Genomic DNA, 13,331 nt, shown 5'->3' on the forward strand with positions numbered 1-13,331 from the left:
TATTTTACATATATATTTTTACATATTTTACATATATATTTTTACATATTTTACATATATATTTTTACATATTTCATTAATTTTTCGTGTACTTCAATTCAATTTCCATAAATTATAAATAACTTAGAAAAATCTATGAATCTCTTGCCTCAAATTTATACTATTAAAAAAACTTACAGATCTTGAAAAGTTAGAGTTTTTTACTGTATTAATAGTGTAAAAGGAAACGAGAAAAAAAAAGCGCGAAATTTTACTGTATAATTTAATACTTAACTGTTATCTTATATACATACAGGATGGGAGCAGATAGCCTAGCTGCTTTGGGCCATAACGTGCCAAACAACCACCAAATAGGATGTTTTTTTTCCATCTGAAAATCATGACCAAGTGTTAAGGCAGGCGTTCCGAACCTCCGTCACACCAAACATGATCGCCCTTTCAGCCTTGGGGACGTTATAATGTGACAGTCAATCCCACCATTCGTTGATAAAAGAGTAGCTTTAGAGTTGTTGGTAGGTGGTGATGACTAGCTGCCTTCCCTCTAGTGTTACACTGCTAAATTAAGGACGAATAGCGCAGATATCCCTCGTGTAGCTTTGCGCGAAATTCAAAACAAACAAACAAGAGAATACAGATTGAAAGCCTCAGTAAAACCTTACAAGTTTCTTGTTGTTGTTTTTTTAAATACATAGTCTCCTTCAGGAACAAATCTAAGAAACTTTAAACAAACGTCATAATTAAAATAATATTATTAATATAAAGGACTCCACAAATTTCATGTCCTCTTCTTGCCTTTTTCGAATTTGTTTATTCGAGTTTAACAATGTCTTTATAAACTGTACAACAGCGCCCTCTAGAGCAACTTAGCGAGATTATCATAAAACCGCCATATTCTTATAAGAAAATACTTTTTTTTTTTTAACTTATTTATTTTTGCAATACGATTTAAACTTGCGAGGACAAGATGAACTTTTCAATAGCCACGGCACTTGAAATTCTTTTAGGCAAAATTAAAGTAACTTAACCCAAGATAGTTTTTTTTTTTCCTTTTTATTAACTCTTTTTTTGTGCGTTAATAAGCAGTAATACTAAGTGTGGGGCGCGCGAAAACCCGATTTGATTTTATTATTCATCGGGATTTTTCTGTTTAACATAATTGAATTAAAACAAATTAATCTGTGACAGAAAGGGTTTGACCTCCTGAGTCCAAGACTGTAATTAGATCTCAAATCGGTCAAGATATAACGAAGTTATGAGTTAAAAGTTTCTACCTGAAAACAACAACAACTCGGAACTATTCTGTGAGCCGTTATGCCGCAGCTAAAACAAACTAAAACAGTTTTCTATGTTGTGGTGGAACTTGGTCCTCTGTCTAAATCTGTAATATATTTTTACTTTAATGTGTATATAGATTCACGAACATCTATGTTTATAGGTCTAGTTCGTACAATGATTTTAGCATTATTCCAGCTGATAATACGATTTTTTCCGGTTACATTTTTTTATTATTTGTCTTTTTTAAAGTACAACCCCATTGGACTATCTACTTTGTCCACCGCAGGGAATCGAACCTCGCATTTTAGCGTTGTAAGGCCACTGTCCCACCGGAAGACTTCCGTTACGTGGTAGGATGTGTGTGTGTGTGTGTTTTTTTTCTTATAGCAAAGCCACATCAGACTATCTGTTGAGTCCACTGGAGGGAGTTAGGCTGTATGTCAGTTTCTCCCTTAGGGAGTTAGGCTGTATCTCACTTTCTTCCTTAGAGAGTTAGGCTGTATGTCACTTTCTTCCTTAGGGAGCTAGGCTGTATGTTAGTTTCTACCTTAGGGAGTTAGGCTGTATGTCACTTTCTCCCTTAGGGAGTTAGGCTGTATGTCACTTTCTCCCTTAGGGAGCTAGGCTGTATGTTAGTTTCTACCTTAGGGAGTTAAGCTGTATGTCACTTTCTCCCTTAGGGAGTTAGACTGTATGTTAGTTTCTCCCTCAGGCAGTTAGGCTTTTTGTCAGTTTCTCCCTTAATGAGTTAGGCTGTATGTCAGTTTCTCCCTTCTGACAATAGTTTTTGCTCTTCTGTTCTTCTTTCTAATGGACGTTTTGTTTGTCAGTTATATATTCACACGGTATATGATAAATTCCTTGTTTTCTCGTATTTTGAAAGCTACATTAACCCTCACTTCTTTATAATGGGTTTCAGATCTTAGCAGAAAGTTAGACATTAATATTTGTTGCTATTTTTGTTTAGCTATTTCTCTGTTTTTAAAATTTGAGGTATAGTTTGTGAATGATTCTAACTTCACATATCCTCGAGCTAGAGGCAATATATTCTTCCTCCGAACAGACATTGAACAGTTTTCAAATCACATTTTAGTAACTGTAGAGTATAAAGAAATTAGTACAATACATTTGTTGACAATAAATGACGTACAGTATGGTAACATAATCCTGATTTTTGTTTTCGATACTGATAAAAAGTCATTTAATGAAGAACCATTGTGTTCATTACAATAAAATATCTGAATATAGTAAAGAATAGTTTGGGTGAAAAGTAGGAATTCAATATATATATACATATATACACTGGCGAATGGAAGTTAAGACTGATAGATGGTGTATCCCCACCGCAATGTAGGTCCTACTTCTGCAGTCATCTCCAAAACCTAGGATATATATTATAATGCCACATTATAACTTGTACTCTGGGGTCTTTCAATTACAGTAGCGTTTTTTGTTTAAATTATTTTTGTTTTGACTTGTTTTTTAAAATTATAACAAACTAATATAATTTGTCAGAGGTTTGGATTTGCTGTTTTTAACGAACTCCTCTCTTATAATTCTGCTTATTTAACGTCATTAAAATGTATTTATTTTCACTAAAATACACACACACACACACATACATACAGGTTTTCCTTTATAAGAATATTTATCTTAATTACATGGGAAACACAGATATTTTGCACACGTTCTCTCACTTTAGAATTTCCAAAGGTCATTCTGTAACTTGGCTTCTTGCCAGACTGAGAACACTTGAAATCTATGCTAATAATTTCTGAAATTTGATATCAATATGACGAATATTCTGTCTTCCAAGATCAACGAAAGTTTTACCTCTTCTCTCTTGGTACCAGAGTCGTAGATAGCTGTCTTCTAACGAGTTTATTGTGTGTTGTCATTATCATTAGCCTTATGGTGACATAAACTGTAAATGGAGTCCAATCACTCATCTTCTCGGGTTACATTAACTGTCCTATGAAACACCAGGCGATGCAAGACGAGTCGATACGTGGAAGATAAATTCCAAGAAAACAAACGAAACAGTTGTATTTTACTGGCAGTCTGAAACAGTAACATATGGGGTGTCCGTCTTTCAACCCTGGTGTTCGATAACGCCAAATCCCATTACAACGTCTTTGAGAGCTAACGAAACGAAATTCCCAATAGAGTCCGTGTAATGTGTGTATTTGTCTCTTTTGCTATAAAGTATTTCCCAGAATCCTTTTCCTTAAAACGTCGTATTCCTTCTAAAAAATCGAAATACTTCTTGTATTTCTCTCTGAATCATCGCAATAATCCATAAATTGTTGTATTTTTAGCTGAAATGTACTCTTTCTTGAAAAAAAAACAACAACGTATTATTAATACTTGTCTACCCTCGAAATATCGTACCATTTCCAAAACGTCAGAGTTCTACCTGGAACCGTAGTAACTCTTCTTAAAACACTGAGCGCTGATCCACTCCTTAAATCAGTGACATCTGCTCCAAACTTTGAAATAATTACTTTTGTTCTACTACTCGAAATAATGACCTCTGTTCCATCTCCTTGACCACTACATCACTACTTAAAATAATGACCGCTTCTCCACTCCTTAAAACACTAACCACTGCACGACTTCTTGAAGCAATGACTACTGCTCCACTCCTTATAACATCAAAGGTCATTTTCTCAAAACTCTCTTGTTTCCATTCTGCTTTCCTTTTACCTTTCCCTCAGGTTAAAGTGACGTCATCCTGCAGGACAGATTTATTTGTTGCGATTATTTTTTTCTGTTCTGGTAAATTTTTCCTGAAAGTACTCAATACGTAATTACTGTTGTTGTTCGCTTTCTAATATTGACCAGAAACGCACAGATGAATAACAGTTTTGGATCTTTTATTTTACCGGCCCGGCATGGCCTAGCGCGTAAGGCATGCGACTCGTAATCCGAGTCTAAACATGCTCGCCCTCCCAGCCGTGGGGGTGTATAATGTGACGGTCAATCCCACTATTCGTTGGTAAAAGAGTAGCCCAAGAGTTGGCGGTGGGTGGTGATGACTAGCTGTCTTCCCTCTAGTCTTACACTGCTAAATTAGGGACGGCTAGCACAGATAGCCCTCGAGTAGCTTTGTGCGAAATTCCCAAACAAACAAACAAACTTTTATTTTACTAAATTATCGTTGCTTACTGATGAGATGTAACAGTTACTTTCAATACGACCCTTTCTCCAGCAGCATATTTTAAACGTTTAGTGATAGAAATAAAATCGTAAAGCTTAACCTATTACGTACTGTAAATAAATAAATGCATTTATAACAGTTACGGATGATAGAATATATTTATTATGTAAATCTAATCAAGATTTCGGAAGATGAGATTAAATAAACAAAGAAAAACTCTACAAGTGAACCACAGTAAAGATGCATTTTAGTCATATAAAACTACTTATCTATTATTAAGGTGTATAATTTATTTAATACGTGGAAACGTTTTCAGAGCGGAAAAAGACCTGAAGTACAACAGCGCCATTTTGTTTCTAAGTGTCTCTAGGGTAATTTTTTAATTTAATATCCATAAACGTCATTCTTCCCTGTCTTGACAGCCGTGAATACAAGTTATGTTTTAACCCATTTCTATTCTACATCTCGAAAGTTCTTTAAACTTTAAAATGTGATTATGGTTTAAAGTGATATAACGAGAAAGCGAGAAAAAGACACACGTTTAACCACCATTAGTAAAGGTAGCAGCTTCTTGAATATTTCAATGTTATATTTTTTATCAGATGAGTTATTCTTGTAGTTTAAGCGCAAACCTACACAAATGGGCTCTCCGAATACGTGTCTATAGTAGGAGCCCGGCATGGCCAGGTGGTTAAGGCACTGAGGGTCGCGGGTTCGAATCCCCGTTGCACCAAACATGCTTGCCCTTTCAGCCATGGGGGCGTTATAATGTTACGGTCAATCCTACTATTCGTTGGTGAAAGAGTAGCGCAAAAGTTGGGGGTGGGTGGTGATGACTAGCTGCTTTACCTCTAGTCTTACACTGCTAAATTAGGAACGACTAGCGCAAATAGCCCTCGTGTAGCTTTGCGCAAAATTCAAAAAAAAACAACAAACAATCTACAGTAGGTTTGGTTTGTTTAAAACATCTTTAAAGTTTATTTGCTAGTTTGTTATAAACTGAACGCTGCACGCTGAGGCAAACCCATTTTTATACACATGAATGCAACCCCCATATTTATCGCTGAGCCATTGGGTAAACCTCTCAAGTATACAGTACTGACCTGGGAATGGCTTCCACCTGCTTGTACAAACACACGAACATCGAAGCAATTATTGTGAGCGCCATCTAGGGGTTGCAAATATTTAACAAATATTAAAATTATTCTTCACGATTTTTGTTTTGAATTTCGCGCAAAGCCACGAGAGGGCTATCTGCGCTAGCCGTCCCTAATTTAGCAGTGTAAGACCAGAGGGAAGGCAGCTAGTCATCACCACCCACCGCCAACTCTTTTACCAACGAATAGTGGAATTGACCGTACCATTATAACGCCCCCACGGTTGAAAGGGCGAGCATGTTCGGTGCCGCCGGGATTCGAAGCCGCGACCCTCGGATTACGAGTCGAACGCCTTAACACGCTTGGCCGTGCTGGGCCTTCCAAATTCGTCAATAAGCATTAAATTAATCACGATTAGGGTTACAGTCGATGCTGTATCGCGTACGAGACATGAAATTCGCGTGAAAACAGAATGCATTACGTCTTGACGACGTAACAATACTTTGGCTTGGCAGTGACGTAGCTTTTATGCGTTAAGTTTTCCAATTTTTAGTTCTAATTACTTATACCTTCATATCTTGATGATGAATAAATAAAAATAGGTAAATGAGAAATAACTGAATAGATCGCCATTTGAAATATGCGATCTAACCCTTATGTCGAGAGATAAAGAGAGAAAAACACATGTTTAATAACACGTTACAAAATAATTTTTCCACATATTTTATTTTAAAGCAATAAATAAAATGCTACAAAGACACATATATACACTGTTTATAATTAATTCGTAGGCGCTGGACAAATTGAGTTTAAGACTTATTTGAACCGAAAACGAGGTTACATGCCGGACTTATTGATATGTAGTGTATAAATACATGATAACAAAGAAGCATCAGCAGTCACGATATTAGATTTTCAAAAACCCAATATTCTAGCACAAAGAAAATAATATTAGTTTGTTTCAGATGCTAACAGCGCGTGCTTTATTATGAACATTAGAAAGAACTTTATGAACAATCGTATTTCGGATAAACACATCACACTTGAAAAATTAGGAGCTTGGTGGCGCTTGAGTAGTTGTTGATTATTTAAAAAAAAATTGTAATTCTGTTACTTTAAGGCAAAACTTACGTTTTGTTAATAATCGGAACGTTTTTGACTGAAGGCTATATATTATTTTATGTATCTTTATTTTGTTAATCTCCGAAATTATTTTGAGTGAAGTCTGAATGTTGTTTTACAAAATTGTATTTTGTTAATAATCGAAACGTTTATTAAGTGAAGCCTACATATTTTAATTTGTTAATAATCGAAACGTTTTTAAGTGAAGCCTACATATTTTATTTGGTTAATAATCGAAACGGTTTTTAAGTGAAGCCTACATATTTGTGTCATGTTAATAATCGAAACGTTTTTAAGTGAAGCCTACATATTTGTGTCTTGTTAATAATCGAAACGGTTTTTAAGTGAAGCCTACATATTTGTGTCATGTTAATAATCGAAACGTTTTTAAGTGAAGCCTACATATTTGTGTCTTGTTAATAATCGAAACGGTTTTTAAGTGAAGCCTACATATTTGTGTCTTGTTAATAATCGAAACGGTTTTTAAGTGAAGCCTACATATTTGTGTCTTGTTAATAATCGAAACGTTTTTTAAGTAAAGCCTACATATTTGTGTCTTGTTAATAATCGAAACGGTTTTTAAGTGAAGCCTACACATTTGTGTCTTGTTAATAATCGAAACGGTTTTTAAGTGAAGCCTACATATTTGTGTCTTGTTAATAATCGAAACGGTTTTTAAGTGAAGCCTACATATTTGTGTCTTGTTAATAATCAAATAATTCCGACATGGTTTTTATTTCCTTTTATAAACTGAGCTAATTTTGTATAATTCCAGTTTTATGAAAAAATAAGAAAATAGGTCGTCAGCCGTACCAAGGAAAGAATGCATGTTACCAAGTTATAGGTTTTATTAGATTTCTCTTTCAAAGCTCCATTTCTCAACTTTTTTTAATACAATGGAGCGGCTTCTTTGACTTGATCTATAAAACCATCAAATAATTGTTCGATCAGGAATAACTTTCGTGTTTTTTTTTTCGAAAATGTAACATACATTTGAATCTCGAATCATATCTAACGTTTATCACAAATTTATATGATCAATAACAAGCCTTTTCCACAACCCAACGAACCAACCAAGTTATTAGTAGCTTTTACTCATGTCATCTTCGGGAAGGCGGGAAAAATCCTTCACTCATCTATTGTAAGGGCGACAATGTGGCAATGGATTAGACCAATGGCCGGAGGGCATGCAGTGGAGCTCCTTGGATCCAAGAGTTCGGAACCCCTTGTTACACGACACGACAACAATTTCGCCAATGTCATAATGGAACTTTGTAGGGATTACGTATCCATTTGCTGGTTCACCTGGGAACTCACAAGCAGGTTTACCTGCAAGGACATAAAGAAAAGATGTCTGCCATCTTGGTGAAAGAAAACAAAAGCATTCCAATAAATTATAAAAGATTCAGACCAAGATAAAGTTTGTCGTCTACGAACCGTTAATCCGATTTTAAGTAGCTAATCCTATTTCCTAACGCGTATTCTGGTTAGTTTATCAAAACAAATACGAAAAATATATATTCCACCCCCAAAAAACCAAAACAAAACCGAAATCACAAAGCACAAGTTCAAAGTCTATTTATTGTAAACCCTGTGAACAGACTCTGTGGTAAATTGGAACAACAAAATCACGCAATATCTACGTTTAATTAATTAAAAAACAGATATTGATATAGTTAATTAACTATACGCTGTAACAGGTTTTCATGTCTTAGTGATTCTGGAGCCCCAAGCAGATTTCAGTAAATGGGGCCGGCTCCATAATGGTAAATCAACAAGAACAACTCAGAAGTAGATTAAAATGTTTCATTTGTTTGTTTACTATCAAGCACAAAGCTACACAATGTGCTATCTGCTCTGACCATCACGGGTATCGAAACCCGATTTCTAGAGGTGTGAGCCCGCAGACATACCGCTGTCCCACTGGGGGGAGTGATTAAAAGGTATAGTTGTTGTTGTTTAGTATTAAGCACAAAGTTACACAAAGGGGTTTCTGTGCTCTATCCACCACGGTTATCGAAACCCGGTTTATAGCAGTATAAGTCTGAAGACATACTACTGTGCCACAAGAAGTCGAAAGGTATAGTAAATGAGGACCTTCCACGTATGAAGCCTCTAGCAATTGCCCAGTTTGCCCAATAGCTAAGACCGCCTATACATGTAAATGTAATTTAATTAGATTTCTTACACGTGTGATACGTTTGTATGTGAATCAGAGAGATAACTTATTCATATAAGTTAAGAGTTTCACGTGTTAGTGTAATATATTCAATCAATCAATCAATGGATCAAAAAAGGTAACTGTCTGACGTCTATTTGTAACCTGATCAGTCTATGAATGAATCAGATAACGTAACTGTTTGGTATATAATCAGTCTACGAACAGATCGTACAAGGTAACTGTCTGACGTCTATTTGTAACCTGATCAGTCTATGAATGAATCAGATAACGTAACTGTTTGGTATATATTCAGTCTACGAACAGATCGTACAAGGTAACTGTCTGACGTCTATTTGTGACCTGATTAGCCTATGAATGAATCAGATAACGTAACTGTTTGGTATATATTCAGTCTACGAACAGATCGGACAAGGTAACTGTCTGACGTCTATTTGTAACCTGATCAGTCTATGAATGAATCAGATAACGTAACTGTTTGGTATATATTCAGTCTACGAACAGATCGGACAAGGTAACTGTCTGACGTCTATTTGTAACCTGATCAGTCTATGAATGAATCAGATAACGTAACTGTTTGGTATATATTCAGTCTACGAACAGATCGGACAAGGTAACTGTCTGACGTCTATTTGTAACCTGATCAGTCTATGAATGAATCAGATAACGTAACTGTTTGGTATATATTCAGTCTACGAACAGATCGTACAAGGTAACTGTCTGACGTCTCTTTGTGACCTGATTAGCCTATGAATGAATCAGATAACGTAACTGTTTGGTATATATTCAGTCTACGAACAGATCGGACAAGGTAACTGTCTGACGTCTATTTGTAACCTGATCAGTCTATGAATGAATCAGATAACGTAACTGTTTGGTATATATTCAGTCTACGAACAGATCGGACAAGGTAACTGTCTGACGTCTATTTGTAACCTGATCAGTCTATGAATGAATCAGATAACGTAACTGTTTGGTATATATTCAGTCTACGAACAGATCGGACAAGGTAACTGTCTGACGTCTATTTGTAACCTGATCAGTCTATGAATGAATCAGATAACGTAACTGTTTGGTATATATTTAGTCTACGAACAGATCGGACAAGGTAACTGTCTGACGTCTATTTGTGACCTGATTAGCCTATGAATGAATCAGATAACGTAACTGTTTGGTATATATTCAGTCTACGAACAGATCGGACAAGGTGACTGTCTGACGTCTATTTGTAACCTGATCAGTCTATGAATGAATCAGATAACGTAACTGTCTGACATGTTCAAAGCAGGCAGAGGGAAGTGTTGTTACAAAGCTATATTTTAATGTGTGGCTGTAATTTACTGTATAAGCTATACACGAGAGCAGTTGAACTCATATATTTAACAACTTCCCCCATATCGTCTTTGCATTTAAAAAATAGACCCTTATTCGCCATCCAAAACTAAAACAGTTGATGCGACATCAGGTGTCATGTATTAGAAAGTGTATTGGATGCACACAAATTATTTAACGACTTAAAAAAAAGAATGTGAAGAAAAATTATTTTTCGAATTTGGAAACAATCAGCTACTATACTGTTCGATCTCGATGGAGAACGTAATTTTGAGGAAAGCAAGTTCTTATTGGTTCATTTACCACATCTATTTTAGGACTACAGCTTTTTAACACTAGAGTCTAGCGAACGATCACGACTCTCCCAACAACCTAACCCCCTGGTAATCGATACACTGAGTAAGTAACTAAACTTACATATCGGTGGTTGTTGAGACCATTCTCCGACGTCATTACAAACCGCCATTGATTCGCCAACAAGGACAAATCCAGCATGACATGTATAGGTTACTGTGTCGCCCGTCAGGTAGCGTCCTGTGTCTAGAACTCGACCATTAGGAGGGGGTAGTGGAGGTGTACAAGTAATAGCTGAAACGATGGGAAAACACATTTAATTTACACAAACAGTTTTTGTTTTATTTTTTTTATTTCGTCTAAGCTATACGAGGGCTATCTGCGCTAGCCGTCCCTAATTTAGCAGTGTAAGACTAGAGGGAAGGCAGCTAGTCATCGCCATCCACCGCCAACTCTTGGGCTACTCTTTTACCATCGAACAGTGGGATTGACCGTCACATTAGAACGCCCCCACGGCTGAAAAAAAGGGCGAGCATGTTTGGTGTAACGGGGACTCGAACCAGCGACCTTCAAATTACGAGTCGAGTGCCTTAACTCCACCTGACCGTGCTGGGCCTTACACAAAGAAAAACAGAGAGGTAGGTTTACTTTCAATAATACTGTTTGAATCTGTTTAAGGCTTAAACAAAAAAGTATCTCGTGCGGTTAAAGCTGTGTTGTTTATTGTTTACCAAAGCAAATAATTACGTTAATAGCACAGTAGCAGTTGTATCGTTTCGTGTTTTTGATTTTATATTTGTGAAACGTTTTATAATCACGATAAAAAATAATTATATTAATTATTTGTATAAGTGATTTTTTATTTTATTCAACAGTACGTGTCTATAAAAAGTAATTTTATCCAATTTAACATTTATGATCTTACATAGTTTTATTGTATTCGTTATATCTCATTTGAGCTGTTTTAATTTTAAGTTTCTAAAATTTAAAATTAAAATGTTAGTCGTTCAGTCTATATTATACGAAGCGTTTCATACAGTCGTGTCTTTGTCTGTTTATTCTTAAGCGTAAATCTGCACATTATGCTATTTTTGCTGTACCTATTACAGGTATCGAAAACCGATTATTATAAACCTGCTGAGTGTCTGTTGAGCCACTGGTGGGGGCTTTTTAAAGGTTTCGATACCCTGTGTTTACCTTGTTGAAGATACTTGTCCTTAGTTCTTTTTTGTATTTTCTTTTTTGTGACAGAGAATTTATTTCTATTGAATTCTTAAAATATAATTACAAGCGGTCAGTTTATTTGAAAATATATTAATAAAAGTAGAAACTTGTTAGATAATATTTAGTTATTTGCGTTTACAATGACTTTTTTAACCAGGGCCCGGCATGGCCAAGCGTGTTAAGGCTTGCTACTCGTAATCTGAGGGTCGCGGGTTCGCATCGTCGTCGCGCCAAACATGCTCACCCTTTCAGCCGTGGGGGCGTTATGATGTGACGGTCAATCCCACTATTTGTTGGTAAAAGAGTAGCCCAAGAGTTGGCGGTGGGTAGTGATGACTAGCTGCATTCTCTCTACTCTTACATTGCTAAATTAGGGACGGCTAGCACAGATAGCCCTCGAGTAGCTTTGTGCGAAATTCAAAAACAAACAAACTTTTTAACCAAGAGAGAAAATCATATTTAGAGATGGCGTACGGCTTGAAGAAATTGAGATTGAGAAATTAGTTCTCGTTGGTCACTCGCTGTTGTTTGTGGAAATTATGATAGAACATCCTATAATGATCCGCATAAATGGCTAATATTCTTTGTTATGAACGCGTTTTAAAATTTCTATATCTCTCTCCTCTTCGATTATGTTGTCGCATGTGTGCTGCTATAAATTTATGAGCACTCATATGAAAGTTTCGTGGATAGTGCCAACACCCAACTTGTAAGCTGCATCTATCTTACGTCGTAGCGATTGTTTTATTTTGTGGTTTATTAACTTAAATTCATTAATACACTTAGTTGTAATGCATAAGTATTGTTTGGAAATTAATATTTACTATAAAAATTCATTTTTACACTTACAAATATTATTTTGCATTTTGAGCTTCATTCATAGATTTAACGTCAATTTAAACCTCGCGTGATGCTATTAGGTTTACGACCGAAAACATGGAAAACAGCGAGGTTATCCAACTAATAATTCCAAGTGTTTTAATAATTACAGGATTCCAGTTTTTATGCTAATTTATAACATTATTTACGTGTTATCAGTTTACTATATAGCATTAGCTTCATTAACTAATATTTTACCTTTTAATTCCAATTCACTTAGATTAGTTATGTTTGATTTAAAGTTTTTAATAATTTGCTTTTGAATAAGTCGTTATAGCCTAGTCCCGTCGATAGGGGGAGCATAGGATACAACTGCCCAAGGGCCCTGGTTATATCGTGAAACCCACAAAACACCATTAAGCTTCACTTTCATTTAATCGTAAAAAAACATAACTTTCAGACTTTATTTGCAAACATACGTTAATAATGATTGAAATAATAATTAATACATACTTGTTACTTTATAAATCTAATAAATATTTGTTGTTACTTTATTACCGTTTATACTGTGGGTTAAAAAAGGTTACTGCTACCGTGTTTCCTTGTTTATGAGGTCGCTGTTGTCGTATTTTAGGATTTTCTATTTGATAATTTCTTTAAAATGTTAGAAAAACAGAAATAAAGTGGGTCTGGACTGGCTTTCGACGCTCCTGTTATGGTCTGAAATAACTAAGAACAGAAACTTAATGATTTTATATAATTCTTTTATATTAGTTTTATTATATTCTAAATAGAGTACTGGTCCCCTGACGGACGTTATGTAAATTAA

The 13,331-nt window shown here is 35.5% G+C and overlaps 1 protein-coding gene across 1 annotated transcript in view; it reads right to left on the reverse strand.

Moving 5' to 3' along the window:
- Positions 1–6,246: 6,246 nt before the first annotated feature.
- The window catches only part of LOC143228806 (locomotion-related protein Hikaru genki-like), a 67,650-nt gene continuing 60,565 nt past the window's right edge, over positions 6,247–13,331 (reverse strand). The window contains exons 8-9 of the mRNA XM_076460170.1: positions 10,583–10,753; positions 6,247–7,983 (exon numbers count right to left, since the gene is read on the reverse strand). Of these exons, the coding sequence (XP_076316285.1) occupies positions 7,787–7,983; positions 10,583–10,753 (368 nt within the window). The 3' untranslated portion in view covers positions 6,247–7,786. The remainder of the gene's footprint in view (positions 7,984–10,582; positions 10,754–13,331) is intronic.

The sequence above is a fragment of the Tachypleus tridentatus genome, chromosome 10 (genome assembly GCF_004210375.1).
Source record: "Tachypleus tridentatus isolate NWPU-2018 chromosome 10, ASM421037v1, whole genome shotgun sequence".
Lineage (NCBI taxonomy): Eukaryota > Metazoa > Arthropoda > Merostomata > Xiphosura > Limulidae > Tachypleus > Tachypleus tridentatus.